We start from the raw sequence: 14,613 nt of genomic DNA on the forward strand, positions 1-14,613 counted from the left end.
AATGGCCTGACTTGCACATGCCCTAAACACCTAGAAAAATCACTGAAAAGAAGGCAAGCACAGGCACTCAGCTCCTTGACAGGTCATAGGGCCTTTTAGCTTCTGCAAGGGGGGAATATTTCCTGGGACACTGTGAGCATCCAATTGCTCAGTTTGTGTTATTCCTAAATATGCAATTAGGATTCATTCAGGCTACCAAGGTGAATTCTGCAGGAAATCATTCCTGATCTCAGAACAATATCTGCTGTTTTTTGTTGACCTGAGAGACAAAACTGTGGACAGATAGCCACATTGTGGCCTTTACCAAAAAAATAAATAAATAAATAAATAAATTTGTCCCGATCAGCTCACAAAGTCCAGCTGAAAAGGTCAGAGAAGAGTCCATTCTCATGCTAAAATACATGTGATTAAACAACTCTGTTCCTTTTAGAGACCTTTCACAGAATGCCAGATTGTTCTGGTTTTAACCTTTAAAATGCACCAAGGACTTTGAGAGCTACTTTGGCATTTCTCAGTGTAACCCACACCTCCCACATATAGCAGAGATGACTTTAACAAACAGAGTACCAGGGAAGCATCTGTACATGGGTATGTACGGTCCATGAACCTGAGTAAAAGGCTGCGTCTCTCAGAGAAAGGTGATGATACTGAGAGAAGATCATGAGAAGTAATGTCATCCATGATAGCTTTACTCATTCTCAGAGCTTCCCCTTTCCCCCTTCATTTAATTCTGGCAAGCCAACTACCAAGAGCAAAGCAGGCAGCAGACCCCCATGTATCTCACAGAGTGGTAAGTAAAGATGCTTAAAAATAAAAAATAAAAAAAATGAAAGAAATGTTAAGCTCTTCCTGGGAGTGCTGTTCTCTGCATCATACAAGCATGCATCAGCTGCATGTAGTCATGAGCTCTGCAAATGAGACTGTTTGGGATCCATCTATAGTTCCCTAACATGTCAGAGCAGTGGGGTATATTACAGTCTGCTATGAGACTTCTTATTCCTAATTAACACTGAAACAATATAATGGGACTAAAATCATTGATGCCTTCATCAGCTAACTTCATTTTGTTTTGCTTTGTTTGTTAATGCTATAGAGTAGGTATGCTTGTGTTATGTTCATCATGCATTTCTCATGGAATTCATTTAATAGGCCTTCAGTGATCATTTTTCATATGACCTTCTAGACTTTGATCTAATCTAAGCATCATATTTTGTAGACCTAGGCATTAGGCTCCCTATCAAGAAAGGCTTCATACACAGTGTAGTAACCGTAATCTAGTAATTACATTCTGTAAGTCATTAATTTTTATACGAGCTGGTTTTCTACCTTCCGAGGGCTCAAAGCAGCCCTAAATCCAGCACTGAGCCTGGATTGGTAAAGTTATGGCTGGTCTTTATTCCTACGTAGTACTGGTAAGGCTTAACCATTTTACATTTTACAAGTTGGCTCAAAATTTATAGCCAGGAGCTTCACTGTCTAATATCTCCCTCTAAAAATAAAACAAAACAGAACAGAACAAAACAAAACAAAATATGTTGCTACTGCACATAATATGTAATATATTTGTCTAGGAGGTTCCTTGAAATCTATTTTTCAAAAGACGATCCAAGACTGAGCACCCACAGTCACCCACTGACCTCTAGGCTAGTCAGCAAAAGCACGGGATGGCTTGACATCTGGGCATCCTCAAAGAGCACACAGAGGCAAAGGACACACAGAGGGACAGAGCTCTGGAGCTTGCCTGACAGGCATACAGGAGTCCATGGCACCCAAAACCAACATTTCACAGCCAGCACCAGCCTTGAGATGGGCTGGAGTTGGCTGGTTTTGAACAACAGCTTGCAGACCATCTTGCCATGAAATGAGGTGACGGGAAAGCTGAACAGCAATATTAAAACAATAGAAGGCTCAGCTGCCCTGGGCAGTGTCCTGGGAATGCCCCTCAGGAGCCTGCACTGTGATATTGCTACCAGTGCAATATTGCTATCAGGATCAGACACCTGGAGAAAAGGGAAGGCTGGAGGTGGCAGGTTCAAGGCAGAACGTAGCCCTGGGAGCAAGGTGTAGCCTTTGCTGCAAAGTGCTGCAGCCTCAGCACTGCTTCATGTATGACCCAGCTGTACTCACTATGGGCAGCTCCCATTCAGGCTTTTGATTTCACTAGATCTGTGCTCATGAGTCAGCTCCGTTAGCACAGGTACAGGTTCTTCACTATTCATGTCTTCATATCCCTGGTTTTATGACAGGCACCAAGGTGCTACCAAAATACCCTGAAAAAAATAATAGTGAAAAAGTCCAAAAAGGTATTCTTGTCTCCAACTTTGCCGGACACCATGGCCTAAACTAATATCTTCTATTTACTATCTGAGTTTCACATGGCCACATCCTTTCTACATGATGAATCACACACGGGACATCCTGGTAAAGACTTAGAAAAGGTTTCTTTCTACTTTTCCACCTGGGTTACGCCTTTGCTTTGATATTTCTAGCTCTATAGTCTGAGGGAGAACCATTAAAGCCTCTAAAGCTGACCTAAAATTATTTTTCATCCATAGTGTTATCCAGTACCGTAGTGTTATCCAATCCAATTAGGACTCTTCAGATTGGTAAGCAAGTACTATGAGCCGTTTGCCAAAAGGTTGCTATTTCCATCCTTAAGGATGAATATTCTGCCCTGTCAGACCTCATCGCATATATAATACTGACTGCTATTCCCACTGCACAGGGGGTCAGTCTCATTTCTGAAAGGCAATGCCAAGTTTGGGGAATGGAGAGAGAATATCCCTCTGTTGGCTCAATTTTCTTACAGAAGCCAGATGATATAGTGCAGGTGAGGTGAACCAAGATGCATGAAAAAGTAATCCAGCAAGCGATTCTTCAGTCTATTATATGGCTCCAAAATTGTCTACATCATCTTGCATCAAGATCTAGCTGTGCAGAGGTCCTTAAAAGCAATTACAAAGCTGCAAGTGATGGTTTGAAGAAATATTTCTCCATTTCAAAATATCTTATAGTATAACCCTAAGTAAAATATGCCATATTATCTATGATTATATGTCATATGGAAATGAAGCACCATTATAGGAAGTCAAACATAAACTAATACTTATGAAAATTTATAAAAGACCTTAGGTAAGATTTGAACCATCTGGGAGCCTAGATTTCATCCTTTCGGTCTAGAGATAAGTAGATTTCAGCTAGCGCATCTCTCATTGTAGAGAACTGAATGTTGTTGCTGTAGCTTCAAACCACAAGAAGATATTAGGGATAACTAAATTATCTATGACAAATATTATGGAACATGTAAATGCATTCCTCTTCTTATTTTTTTTCCCCAGCACATCTCTGGCCAATTTGTAAGTGTACTCAATATTCACACGTATTATGCAAACAAAGGGTACTGCAAATGTCTGTTCATGAAATATGCTATGTCTACAAAGTCACAAGAGATTGTTTTCAGGCCCAAATTTCAAGCCTTGGACCCCATGCCAAAGATAAAATGATTACAATGACAATACCAGGAAAAGTTCCTTTGTCACCAAGAAGCCTTTGGTCAATGAAGTGATGATTATTTTTTTTTTCAAAATAATATTTTGATCGAAAATATTGTGAACATTTGAGGACTATTCAAATGTTGGAAACATGTTTTAAGTTAGAACAAATATGTCAATTCATTTGCAAAATACTGGTGAATGAAAAGTTGATGTTAGGTAAAGAATAAATCCAGAGCCATCAGAAAATCTGAGGCCATAGGACAACAAACAAACAAAAAAAATAATTTTCTACAGCTTTAGCCTACCATTCTTTGCACAAAATGGCCTGAAACTAATGCTATAGATTTTACTCTGTCCTGCCATCAGCATCCTCTTATTGTGAGGGAGCAGTGGTTGGAGGCTCTCCCAGTTGCCAATTCTCCTTACATTGCATGAATCTCATCATGCCTGACAGTTTTCATAAAGTCAGGCTCCAGGCGACTGAAGAATCTCCTGAGAACCTCAGCTTTTGATCACAGGGAAAAAAGGAATATTTTAGTCCTCGTGATTGCAGAAACAAGATAAAAATGTATCTTCAATGTTCTCCCAGTATGCTGAAAGCTCATTAACCCAAAGGGAAAATAAGCATCTTTCAGAACCCACTATGTTTGAAATATATATATATATATATATTTTTTTTTTTTTCTAAGCAGGAAGAAAATCAGAGAGGAGACTGACATAATTTTTAAAACCTAGTAAAACTGATACTGAAATTCAGGTCATTAACCTCAGCTGAAAACAGAGAGAAAAATGAGCCCTTTCTTGTCGTAAGTCACAGAATTTTGAAAGAGGTGCCACGGTAAAGAGCAGAGCTTTTTAAGAAATCATATCACAGGGACAATAGCAAATTAATCTGTCAGACAGTGTACAAATAATAGAGAGATGTTGTCTGGAATTGCCTTTCTATAAATTAACAAAATAGCCCCCTTTTTTTTATTTACAATTCAGTTGCCTTGCCTGTTGAATTGAAAATGCACAAAGCTAGCACATCAGATGATCTCACGGCAGACGGCTCTTCCAAGCCTGTCATAGGTTGCTTTGCATAGTCATACTACTGCAGATGAACGAATAAGCAGCTGCTCCATTTTTTGTTTCTTCACACCCCTTTTAGTATCAGCCCCGTGGAATCGTTGAACTGCATGCCGTATTATGTGCTCAGAGTATTTTATATGCTGCTTGGATTAGAGCATACCTCCTTGTTAATGAAAGTATTTCCTTCAGCAGCTGTATGTGGCAGCCATGTATGATTACAATACACAGTAGGAACTGCTCATTTCTAAACTGTTTCTGGGGAAGTAAAGGGTTACTAGGGGAAGTGGTGTTTTATCACACATTCAGCATTGCACAAAAATAGACCAAAATGCTTGCCTTAAGGTCTCAACATTTTTTAAATTAATTTTAATACCACAACAACCTATTTTGGATACTGTTAGCATATGCTGCCTGTACAATATATACACAGTTGATGGTATCTTGGGAGGTGCAGGAAAGAGAGAGAAAATTGCTCCTTAGCCATGAAGGGAGGAAGAGCCACGCGGTGCAGCCTGGATGGAGCTGCCTGGCTGCTGGGGGCGGGGAGCACATCAGCCAGCAGCGTACAGCCTGCCTCTCGCAGGGCTGGGATAACAGCTTGGGAGATCAAAAACCGTATGTGCCTTTCTGGTTCTGATGACCCTTTTTCATGACCATTTTTTTTTTTTCTTCTAGACAATTTGTTGCTGGTGAAAGTTTCTAGACTGACAGCCAGAGATTGGACACATCTATCAGCCACAGTGAAAAACCAGCGTAGACACAGCCCCAAGTATTACTATCAATCCATCCAAGCCCTTGTTCTTCATTTAATGAATTGCACTGGTATAAAGTGGTTGTCATATGTGACCACTTCAATATTGCCTATGCAAGACATGGAGAGTATCTGCCATCATTTCCTCTGAATCTACTAAAAGCGCTGAACAAGGAGCAAAGCAGGGCATGATAAGCTCCAGCAATTCCTGAACTTGACGTGGAATGTTTACCTTCCTGGTAATTTTGTATTTCAGTCCTTGACTCCATAAATAGAGCGGCTAATAGCAGCAGTAGCTTATTGCCCTGCCCCCTGAAAACAGATATGAGCCTCATCACCTCCTACCACACACGCAGCAGAAAGTGGTACCCCTCAGCCAGCTCTGTCCTCTGATCCAGTTGGACTTGCACAAGCCTTGTATCTTCTTCCTGGTTTACTGAGCTGTGCTGTCTGACAGCAACACACTTTCATTGACTTACAAAGAGCTATGTATGTCTAATGCTCTGCTTCCTCCAGAGATGCATTGCTTTGGTTTCCTTCACATAAGTGAATCCACCGTGAGCAAGCGCTCACCTCTACTCACTTGCGCACGTACAGTTCAGACCGTAATGCTTCTGAATTTAGTCATGTTACATCCTGTGTTTCCTGATTAAGATCAGTGGCTGCAAGCTGATCTTTTAATTGTCTTTTCAGAAACTCAGCTTAGTTTGCTGTGCTTTTCCCACTGTATATGGGGATAAAATGAAATTTTAATACAACCACAAGAAAAGGTTCATTTCAGTCTTCAGCTCATTGGCTTAAGCTACTGCAAGGCCCTTCTGCAATCAGGACATCCAAAATCTTCCCATGGACTGCTTCAAAACATCTCAAGCAGGAATCCTAGCTTATCATCCATCAAACACTCAGTTCTGCAAGTTTTCCATTGCTGGGGGGCCAGGGGCTGTGCCGCAAGCACACAGCACCCCAGGGCTGCCTCCTCCTCCAGCTACATGGACATCCACCAAGCCTCCAAGCGGGGCAGCTCCACCACCCTCATTGATGTCCTCACTCAAGGACAAAGTTTGCTGCTAGTCAGATCCCCAAATCTACGTGACCTCCTCAAAGCAGCCCCAGCAAAACTCGAACTTGCCCAGAGGGACTGGTTTTGCTTTATAGGCACAGGCTGAAATGACTAGAGGCTCAACCCCTGAAGATACAACCAGGGCTCTGAAGAACCACACTCACCACCCTGCTATAGGCCTATCTGATAGCTTTTCCCATAACATTAAGTATTTTTCACTACAAAATCACAAGAAAAAAAATAAATCATGACTACTAAAGTCAACTCCTACCGACCTTTCTGGTTGATTTTACCCAGTTATTTGAGCATGAAAAATGACCAAAAAGTGTCCCAGGCCTGAATGAACTGCCATAGTAGCGCACAGTGTTGCTATTTGCATGTAGGATTTATCATAATCCTAATTTTGCAAATTACTGTGAAGCTTTTGCCCCCAAATGGTTAGTTTTGAATTAGAAGGGAAACTGTAGCTTTATATTCCTTGATACCAATTCTTAAGATCAAATAGCCTTAAAGAGATCATAAATGTGCTCCAAACATGACCAACGCTTTAGTAAAATGATTTTAATATGCATGGAGCACCATCCACTAAAATTACTTTAGAATATTAAAAAGCTGATGTTCAATCATGGAATGAAAATTCAAGTTACTTCTTCCTTTAAATACTGTATCAGCAGAACCAGCCTTAATTATTAATTAAACAAACTATGGATTTATACAACCAGCGTTGAATCTGTTCAGCAAAACAGAAAGCTTCTTACTAAGAGAGCTATGCTATGGGTGGGGCAAAGCAAGAAAAATAGCCAAATTTTTGCCTTTATCAATCTCTACATTAATTATTAAAGAAGAAATATTTAAAGTGATATACTCACATGACAACAAATTTTAAGACACGCAATTTTTTAACAAATTTTCTAAAGGCTAGCTTCAAGGCACGCAAATTTATCTACTGGTGAGAGCGTATATCAAAAAAATTGAGAATGGTGATTGAGGTTTGAATCCTCTCCAAAGGCTTTCTAGCATCCCGTGTCTCAGTACCGGCTTTTAAGCTTCATATCCTTTGGTACGGTTCTCCAAACAGAGGACATAAATACCATCCAGGTTTTAAAACATTTTATTTGCATATTAAAAAAATTGTGCATTCCAATAATTAAAATCATTTGAACAAAAAAAAAAAATGGCACTCGATTAACTGCATTTTACAGCTCGCAGGACCTTGGTACAGCTTTGCATTTATTCGTGTGTTACTCTAGTTTACTGTAGTCCCACCCAAGTTCTTCTTTCATCAACATGCAAGCTCTTTCATGCCACCAGGACCAAAGCCAGACAGGCAGAGGGAAAGGCAGCGCCTTCATTCAGTGTCAGTAGTTCTCTCTATTCTTTTGATGTGAAAGGGGCAGTACAGTCATTTTAAACTTTATCCAACCTCTTTGCATCTTACAAAGTTAAACAGCTAAAAGAAGTAAAATAAGAAGGCAATGCTTGTGGAATGTACAGTGCATAATTTGGAAGGGCAGATTTCATTACGATTCACCCGCTTGCTTCTCCTGTTCAATTGCTAAAAAGGGGGAAAAGAAAAAACAGAAAAGGAGCAATAAAGATCGTGAACCTGAAAAACGCACCCGCCGGACAGTTTCTATGGCTCGTGAAGGGGGATTTATCAAAATGGAAACCCAGATGGATCCTCACGAAGCGCTACCCGGTGCCGAGGGGGGGGTTCGGGCTGGGCAGAGCCGCGCATCCCCCCCCGCCCCGCCCGGCCCCGCGCCCGCCGCCCCTCTTTGTCTCCTCCCCGCCTCGCCCCCCCCTCCTTCCCAACCCCCCCCGCTCCCCGCCCCCCCTCCACTCACTTTCTTTTGAAGGCAGGGGGTTTTTCTCTTGCGTCTCTGTCTTCTTCAATTTGGACTTGTCAAATTTCTCGATCTCGGCCATGTCTGGTTTGTCGGACATGTTGGCAGGTGACTCTGCGCGCACAAGGGAAGAGCCCGTTACCCCCGGACGGGGCTCCCGGACCCCCCCGGACCCCCCCAGGGCCCCCCCGACCCTAGCGGGGCCGCGCCCCGAAGGCGGCCAGCGGCATCCACCGGGGGGGCGCCGCCGCTGGAGCCGAAAGCTCAACGCACGCCGAAATTCAGGCGCTTAATCCCCGGCGTGCAATAAATAAAAATAAATAGTAGTAAGAAAAAAAAAATCAGTCCAGCATCCAAGCTGCTTGCAGCTCGCCGCCAGCCCCGGCCGGTGGCAGCTCCCAGGATCTGGAGGCTGTGGAGCACAATAGAAGGGCAGCGCCCGGCGCCCGCCGGGTTTTTAACTCGATAAGGAAATAAAAAATGAAAAATAATAATAATTTAAAACTAAAGCCGCCGGGCTGCAACTAAGGCGGCTGGCGGGTCGCACGCCACCGCCCTGCAGCGGCTCGCCTGCGAGACAATAGCCGCCTCCAGACAATAGCCCCCCCCCCGGACAATAGCCCCCGCGCCCTGCCCTGCCCTGCCCGCGGTCCCCCCCCGGGGGGGGGCACCGTCCAGGGCCCCTGGGTGGCCTCGCCGGGGCCGGGGGGGCGGCGGGACCCACCGGTGTCGCCGCGCGGTGATGCTCAGCCCCGCCGCTCGCTGCCGCCGCCGCTCCGCACGCCAGTATAAAGGGCGCTCGCTGGCGGGGCGGTTTTATCCCCGCGCCTATGCAAATGGCGGTGATGTCATCCGCTAACCATTTTGCCGCTTTCCGCCTTTTTCTCTCTCTCTCTCTCTTTTTTTTTTTTTTCCTTCTCCCCCCCCCCCGCCTTTGCTTCCTTCCCCTCCCTCCCCCAGCGCCCAGCCCTCCCTCCCCCAGCACACACACACACACATACACACACATACACACACGCACACACACACACGCACACATACACACACTCTGACACACACACACACGCACACGCACACACACATACAGACAGACAGACAGACAGACACACGTCCCCCACGACCGCCTCGGCCCCCGGGGGGGCGCCCCGGGGGGGGGGGGCAGCCGCTGCCCACAGCTCCCCGGCCCCCGCCCTGCCCCGACGCTGGAACCGGGACCGGGACCGGGACCGGGGCTGGGGCAGGGACCGGGAACGGGGCAGGGACCGGGAATGGGTCAGGGCCGGGGCCGGGGCCGGGGCCGGGTGGGAGCTTTGGGGAGCTTTTCCCTCAGCCCCCGGCGTGCCCCTCTCCCGCGGGTTGGGCAATATCTGCCGGCTGCTCGTGTTACTCGGATTTCCTCATTTCGGAGGCAAACGCGAACCTCTCGGTCCTTTACGAGCTCCGGGAGCCTCCCCTCCCTCCCCCAACCTCCGGCTGCAGGGAGAGAAAAACCCCATCGCTGTCCTTGCAAGCCTGCTGCAAAGGAGAGCAAGCGAGCGCGGCCGTGCCGTGCCGAGCCGTGCCGGGCCAGCAGACAATAGCCGGGCCAGGTGCCGCCCCACCCGGCATCTCCTGCCGAGCCCCGTGGGTCGCAGCCGGGGGGCATGGTCCCGGCCAGCCCGGCCGTCCCCCCTCTCCGCAGCACCAAATGTCCCCAGCGTGCCGCAGGGGGACCCGAGGCGGCGAGCTGCGAGCCGCCAGCCGCCCTAAAAGCGGCGTAAGGCGGCTGGCTGGGGGCGCACGGGTGGCTGTGGTTTGCGCGTTTGCAGTGCTGGGTAATAAACTGAATTATCCGGGCGGGGGGTGCGTGGCAGGGTGGCAACAAGTTGGGGACATCCCCGCGTCTTTGTCTGGCAGCGGCTCGGCGGGGGGAGGTGCGAGGTGGGGAAGGCTCGTGGGAGCCCGTGGGAGTGAATTGCGGCTGCTTTGGGGACATCTGCGTGGCACCCGTGTGGCCCTTCGCTCCCTGCGCCCTGCCCTCCAGCACTGTGTCTGATGCGAGCGTGGCTGGTGGCGAAGCAGAAGCCATGGCTCACGGACCATATTAATGTATGCCAGGAGAGCTGTAAATGCATTGCAGTCAACTCCTCGGGGATGCTGCTGCTTCCTCTGCTTCATGGCTGTCCTCTCCCCCTTGGCCAGCCATTTTTCCTAACGTTTCCAGATGTACGGTCAGGGGGGTAAAATCCTGTCCCCACGGCAATTCCAGTAATACTTTACTGTAGCGAACGAAGATTTCCAGTCCACCCGGAGTCCTCTTACAGCCGAGCTCCTTCACTTTTGGTGGTGCAGCGTATAAAGTCTGTTTTATTCCCCCGGTCCATGAGCACCTCCAAAACTGGATGAACAGAGTCTATTGCTGAGAGAGAAGGTAACTCCTATGAGCTAGGAATGGTTCAAGACTGATGGCCAAAGGAACCGCTGAGGAAAGAAATAGCAAGGAACATATATAGCTTGAGAATATTTACAGGTTTTCATAATAACAGCATTAAAAACATGGCAGAGTGATCTTCTGTGTTGGAAATGGGCTAAATTTGCTAGCTAGCTTTTGAGCAAGTTCCTCAAAATAATTTTATGGCCTTTTGCTTTGACACTTTGAGCACTGAACCATGTGACTGGGAATTGTGAAATCAGTCTAATTATCGGCATCACCCATGATGTTACAGCTTCAGACTTTTCGCTTTTGCTGAAGATTTTTTGGCCTCTTAAGTGATGGCAAATCAATATAAACATTCTTTGGAGTTTTTCTCCTCTGTGGCTACCGCAATCACTCATGCACGTGTCTGAGCACATCGGTATTGCCCTGACCCGAGTGCGGTAAATGCTCTCCTGACGTTGCAGAATGGTGGGTGTCTATGGGACTGGGGTCTGATTTTCCAGAAGCAGCCTGTCCAGTGGTAGCACTACTCACTTTGGGACAGAGCCATAGATCTCTTAAATGAGTGTAATCCACACACTTAAATGGAGCGTTGCTGATTTGTGTGAACCAGGCCTCTTTGCTGAGTTTAGATTCAATTACAGTCCTGCGAGACAGAGACAAATAAAAGGTTTACGCTTCTGCTGCTTCTCCGCCTTCCTGTATTTCCCTTTCTGTGGATTATCACTGAGATAGGCACAGCATCTTGGAAATGCTGTGTGTACCTTACTGCATGTATGAGGGCTGTATTGTTCCGCTGGAGCAAAATGAAGGCATTGCATTTTGCTGGCAGGACATAGGCTAATTTCTGCAAAAGTAAATACTCACTATAGCATTTTGCGTTAGTGCTGTAATTACAGAAATTGCATTATCTGTGTATATGTCCCTTTGTGCCTGTTTCTTTTTGTTGCTGTATGGAGAATGTGAGGGAGGTCCATGGTCATTCAAGACTGCCCCATCCCAAATGGCACCTGGGGATAACAAACTCCTTAGCACATTTCCTAGGCCACATTATGTAAAGGATACCTAGCTTAGGACTTCTTATTTTGGATATTGATGAGCTTCTACATTTGTTACTTTTTTGTGTGTCACCAGTTTCTTATTGTGACTATTTAAAAAAATTATGGTCAACAAATATTTGGTGATGTACCGGTACCCTTCTAGGCATGCGCACTCTTAGCCATCTGCATGTTAAAGGAGAGCACTTTTCAGCAGATTGCTGATCTCATTTGTAAGAAGGAATTTGGACTCTTGCTAACAGTTTTCAGCCGAAAACATTGAGGGGCTGTACTATGTCAAGGCAGCAAGTTCTTTCTTGTGTTATAGGAAAGTCACAGAGTGGGAAACAGCACGTGGTAAACCATAGTTCTTATGTCTCATTTGTATGGCCGTGTTTGAAGCCTTGTAAAAAGATCAACACTCCTTTTCCAGGTAAGTATAAACTATTCCCATTTGTCAGACTGTGAGACTGAGATAATAAAAGACTTGCTTGAGGGCTTGCAACAGAGGGGCTTAATCAGGTATTAATTGATGTCAGTAAGTGTTTGTATCTAAAATTGACTTCGGCTTTTGCTTGAGCTCTGACTGAAGAATGTTTTGAAACATGATCAAGAGCACAAATCTAACCTTGTGCTAGTTCTTCCATACAGGCTTTGCATTTGTTTAAAAAAAAAAAAAAATAAAGTAATTGAGGGGACACAAAATGGCTGTGTGATAAAGCACCCAAAATTAATTCCCGTATCAGCTTATTATTCATAATGGGATCCCCAGCACATCAGATAACTCTTAGCATAAAAATAAACTGTATGCAAATTTCTCTATCATATGGAAAATAAATTAGAGGAAGAGAAGCCAAGTGATTGTTTTCCAGGCCTCAGTTTCACATGTGAAATCTTATTTTCACAGGCTTGACTCTCTGAGAGAGAATGCTTTCTCTCACTCCATATACCGTTAGAGGAAACTCGAGCTGGCAGAAATCCCGAGAGTGCAAGTGAGGAGGAGACAATCACTTTTTGTAGTTTCTGGCTGCACTACCTCGCTGCCAGCAGCAGAAGTGGTTTTATGGTAACATTGGGGTTTGGGTGTTCAGTTGGTCCAATGTCAGAGCACAACATTTGTTTTGTGTCACTTTCCACCAAATGCTATTGACAAAAAATAAAAAAATCAATTCATGGAGCAGAACGTGTAAAGGGAGAGCCTTCCCATCCCCCCAGAGCTTTCAGAAGAGGAATTGCAAAATGTCTGTTCTAACAGGACAGATACTGGCACTTCTCGGCTTTACAAATTGTGGCATTTCCTTTTTCTACTGTGCTTGACAAAGGGAATTTTGCAACAGGTCAGGACTTTAAGCAAGTGGTGCTTGTGAGAGAGGAGAAGCCAGCCTGGGAAGCTCAGATTGCTGCACAGGAAGCTAAATACCCCAGAGCAGCAGATGCTCCTCTCCCACACCAATCTGCCTGGATCTGGTTCCCCTGCCTTCCCTACACTCATGAACAATAAAGGAAGAGCACTGAGTCTTGCTTTTAACACATGCAGAAGCTGTAGCAAAGCTACAGTTCGGGGGCTAGGCTATTTGAAACTGAGCGAAGGCTGCCTGCCAGTAACAAAGCCAACAAGATGAGGAAGCCTTCAGCTGTGGTTTCCAGCTTTGGGGGGATGCTAAAAAGTTACTCTCATTGTATTCGGAAATTTTTAATAAATTGAGAGGAAGTTATTATGTTTCCAGCCCTCAGAAAGATTTCTTTAAATCTTCAGGGAACCGCCAAGCTTTTGGTTATTTGTCTTACGCATTTCACTGGGGCTACTTTGCACAGGTCTCTGGACTAAAAGTGTCCAAACCACCTCCTTTGTCTGGAGTTCTTTTCTACCAGATGCGTGTGTAAAAGCTAAGGTTGAAAGCTATCTCTAGAAAAAATGGCTGTTTACTAATTATCTGAGAGAATTGGAAACAATAGCATATCTCCTGCCTGAAGAAGGCATCTCTGTGCTAAATTTTCACAAGTGCTAGTCATCATTCCCTGAATTTTGCAGCAACTTTTCTTTCCTCTAATTTAGATGAGTGAAAATAATAATTTTGCAAGTGCATAAATAACAGCATCAGCATAACACACCACAAAAGCAAAATGCATCATTTCTCCCAGTGCAACTCAGCCCTATCCAGCAACCCCTTGATCCTCCAGTGCTAAGCTTCTCCTAAGTTAAACTGCTAATTACAAGTCATGCGCATGGCTGTCAACAGAGAGTACAAATAGAAATCTCAGGCAAAAGGGGAGACTGGATTGTTATGTTACCATTGAATATGAGTTTCTTTCAATGCGAAGATAAAGCTAGATATAAATGCAAAATACTGTGCTCTCTTTATTCAACACACAAGCGAGCACATGTATACAAAAGACAAGAAGGCTATTCTTATCAGGATCCCATTGAAAAGGGGATGACCAAAACAAACAGGCTGAATGAAGCAATGGCTAGCAGCAGCCAACTGTGAGCTAACCCCAGTGGGGACTGCTGTTTCTCTAGCTTGTAGGAGAGAGCACAGAGATAGGGGAACACCACCCAGGAAACCTCCCCAGGATGCCTGTACTGCATCTGCCCATACTGCGAGCTGCAGAGTTACAGCATGTGCCTGACGTCATGAACTGGGCGAATTGTGTTGTGCCAAGACTGGGGTTCCCACCCTCCAAAGCTGACGTTCCCGTCTCAGCGTGATAGTAGCAGAAGTCAGTGTACATCAGCATCCAGCAGGATCAACTTATTTATCTTGGAAAACAGCACTGCCCTGGAGAACACACCTGTGCTACACGGGCCTTGTATAGCTATCTCGGAGCTAACTCTAAACAAACAGCAGCCTGGAAGTCACACTGGGTTTATTGCGTTGTGTTGATTTTTTTGGGCGGGTTTACTTGCCTGTGCTGAATGCTGCTAGCCCTATCCGA

The 14,613-nt window shown here is 45.3% G+C and overlaps 1 protein-coding gene across 1 annotated transcript; it reads right to left on the reverse strand.

The window, feature by feature from the left end:
* Nucleotides 1-7,471: 7,471 nt before the first annotated feature.
* Nucleotides 7,472-9,105, reverse strand: TMSB4X (thymosin beta 4 X-linked). Its single transcript, XM_066982057.1, has 3 exons — nt 8,948-9,105; nt 8,224-8,337; nt 7,472-7,931 (listed from the first exon to the last, which is right to left on the reverse strand). The coding sequence occupies exons 2-3, from the start codon at nt 8,321-8,323 to the stop codon at nt 7,897-7,899; spliced, it is 135 nt and encodes a 44-aa protein (XP_066838158.1). The 5' UTR covers nt 8,324-8,337; nt 8,948-9,105; the 3' UTR covers nt 7,472-7,896.
* Nucleotides 9,106-14,613: the final 5,508 nt, after the last annotated feature.

The sequence above is a fragment of the Anser cygnoides genome, chromosome 1 (genome assembly GCF_040182565.1).
Source record: "Anser cygnoides isolate HZ-2024a breed goose chromosome 1, Taihu_goose_T2T_genome, whole genome shotgun sequence".
Taxonomy (NCBI): Eukaryota; Metazoa; Chordata; class Aves; order Anseriformes; family Anatidae; genus Anser; species Anser cygnoides.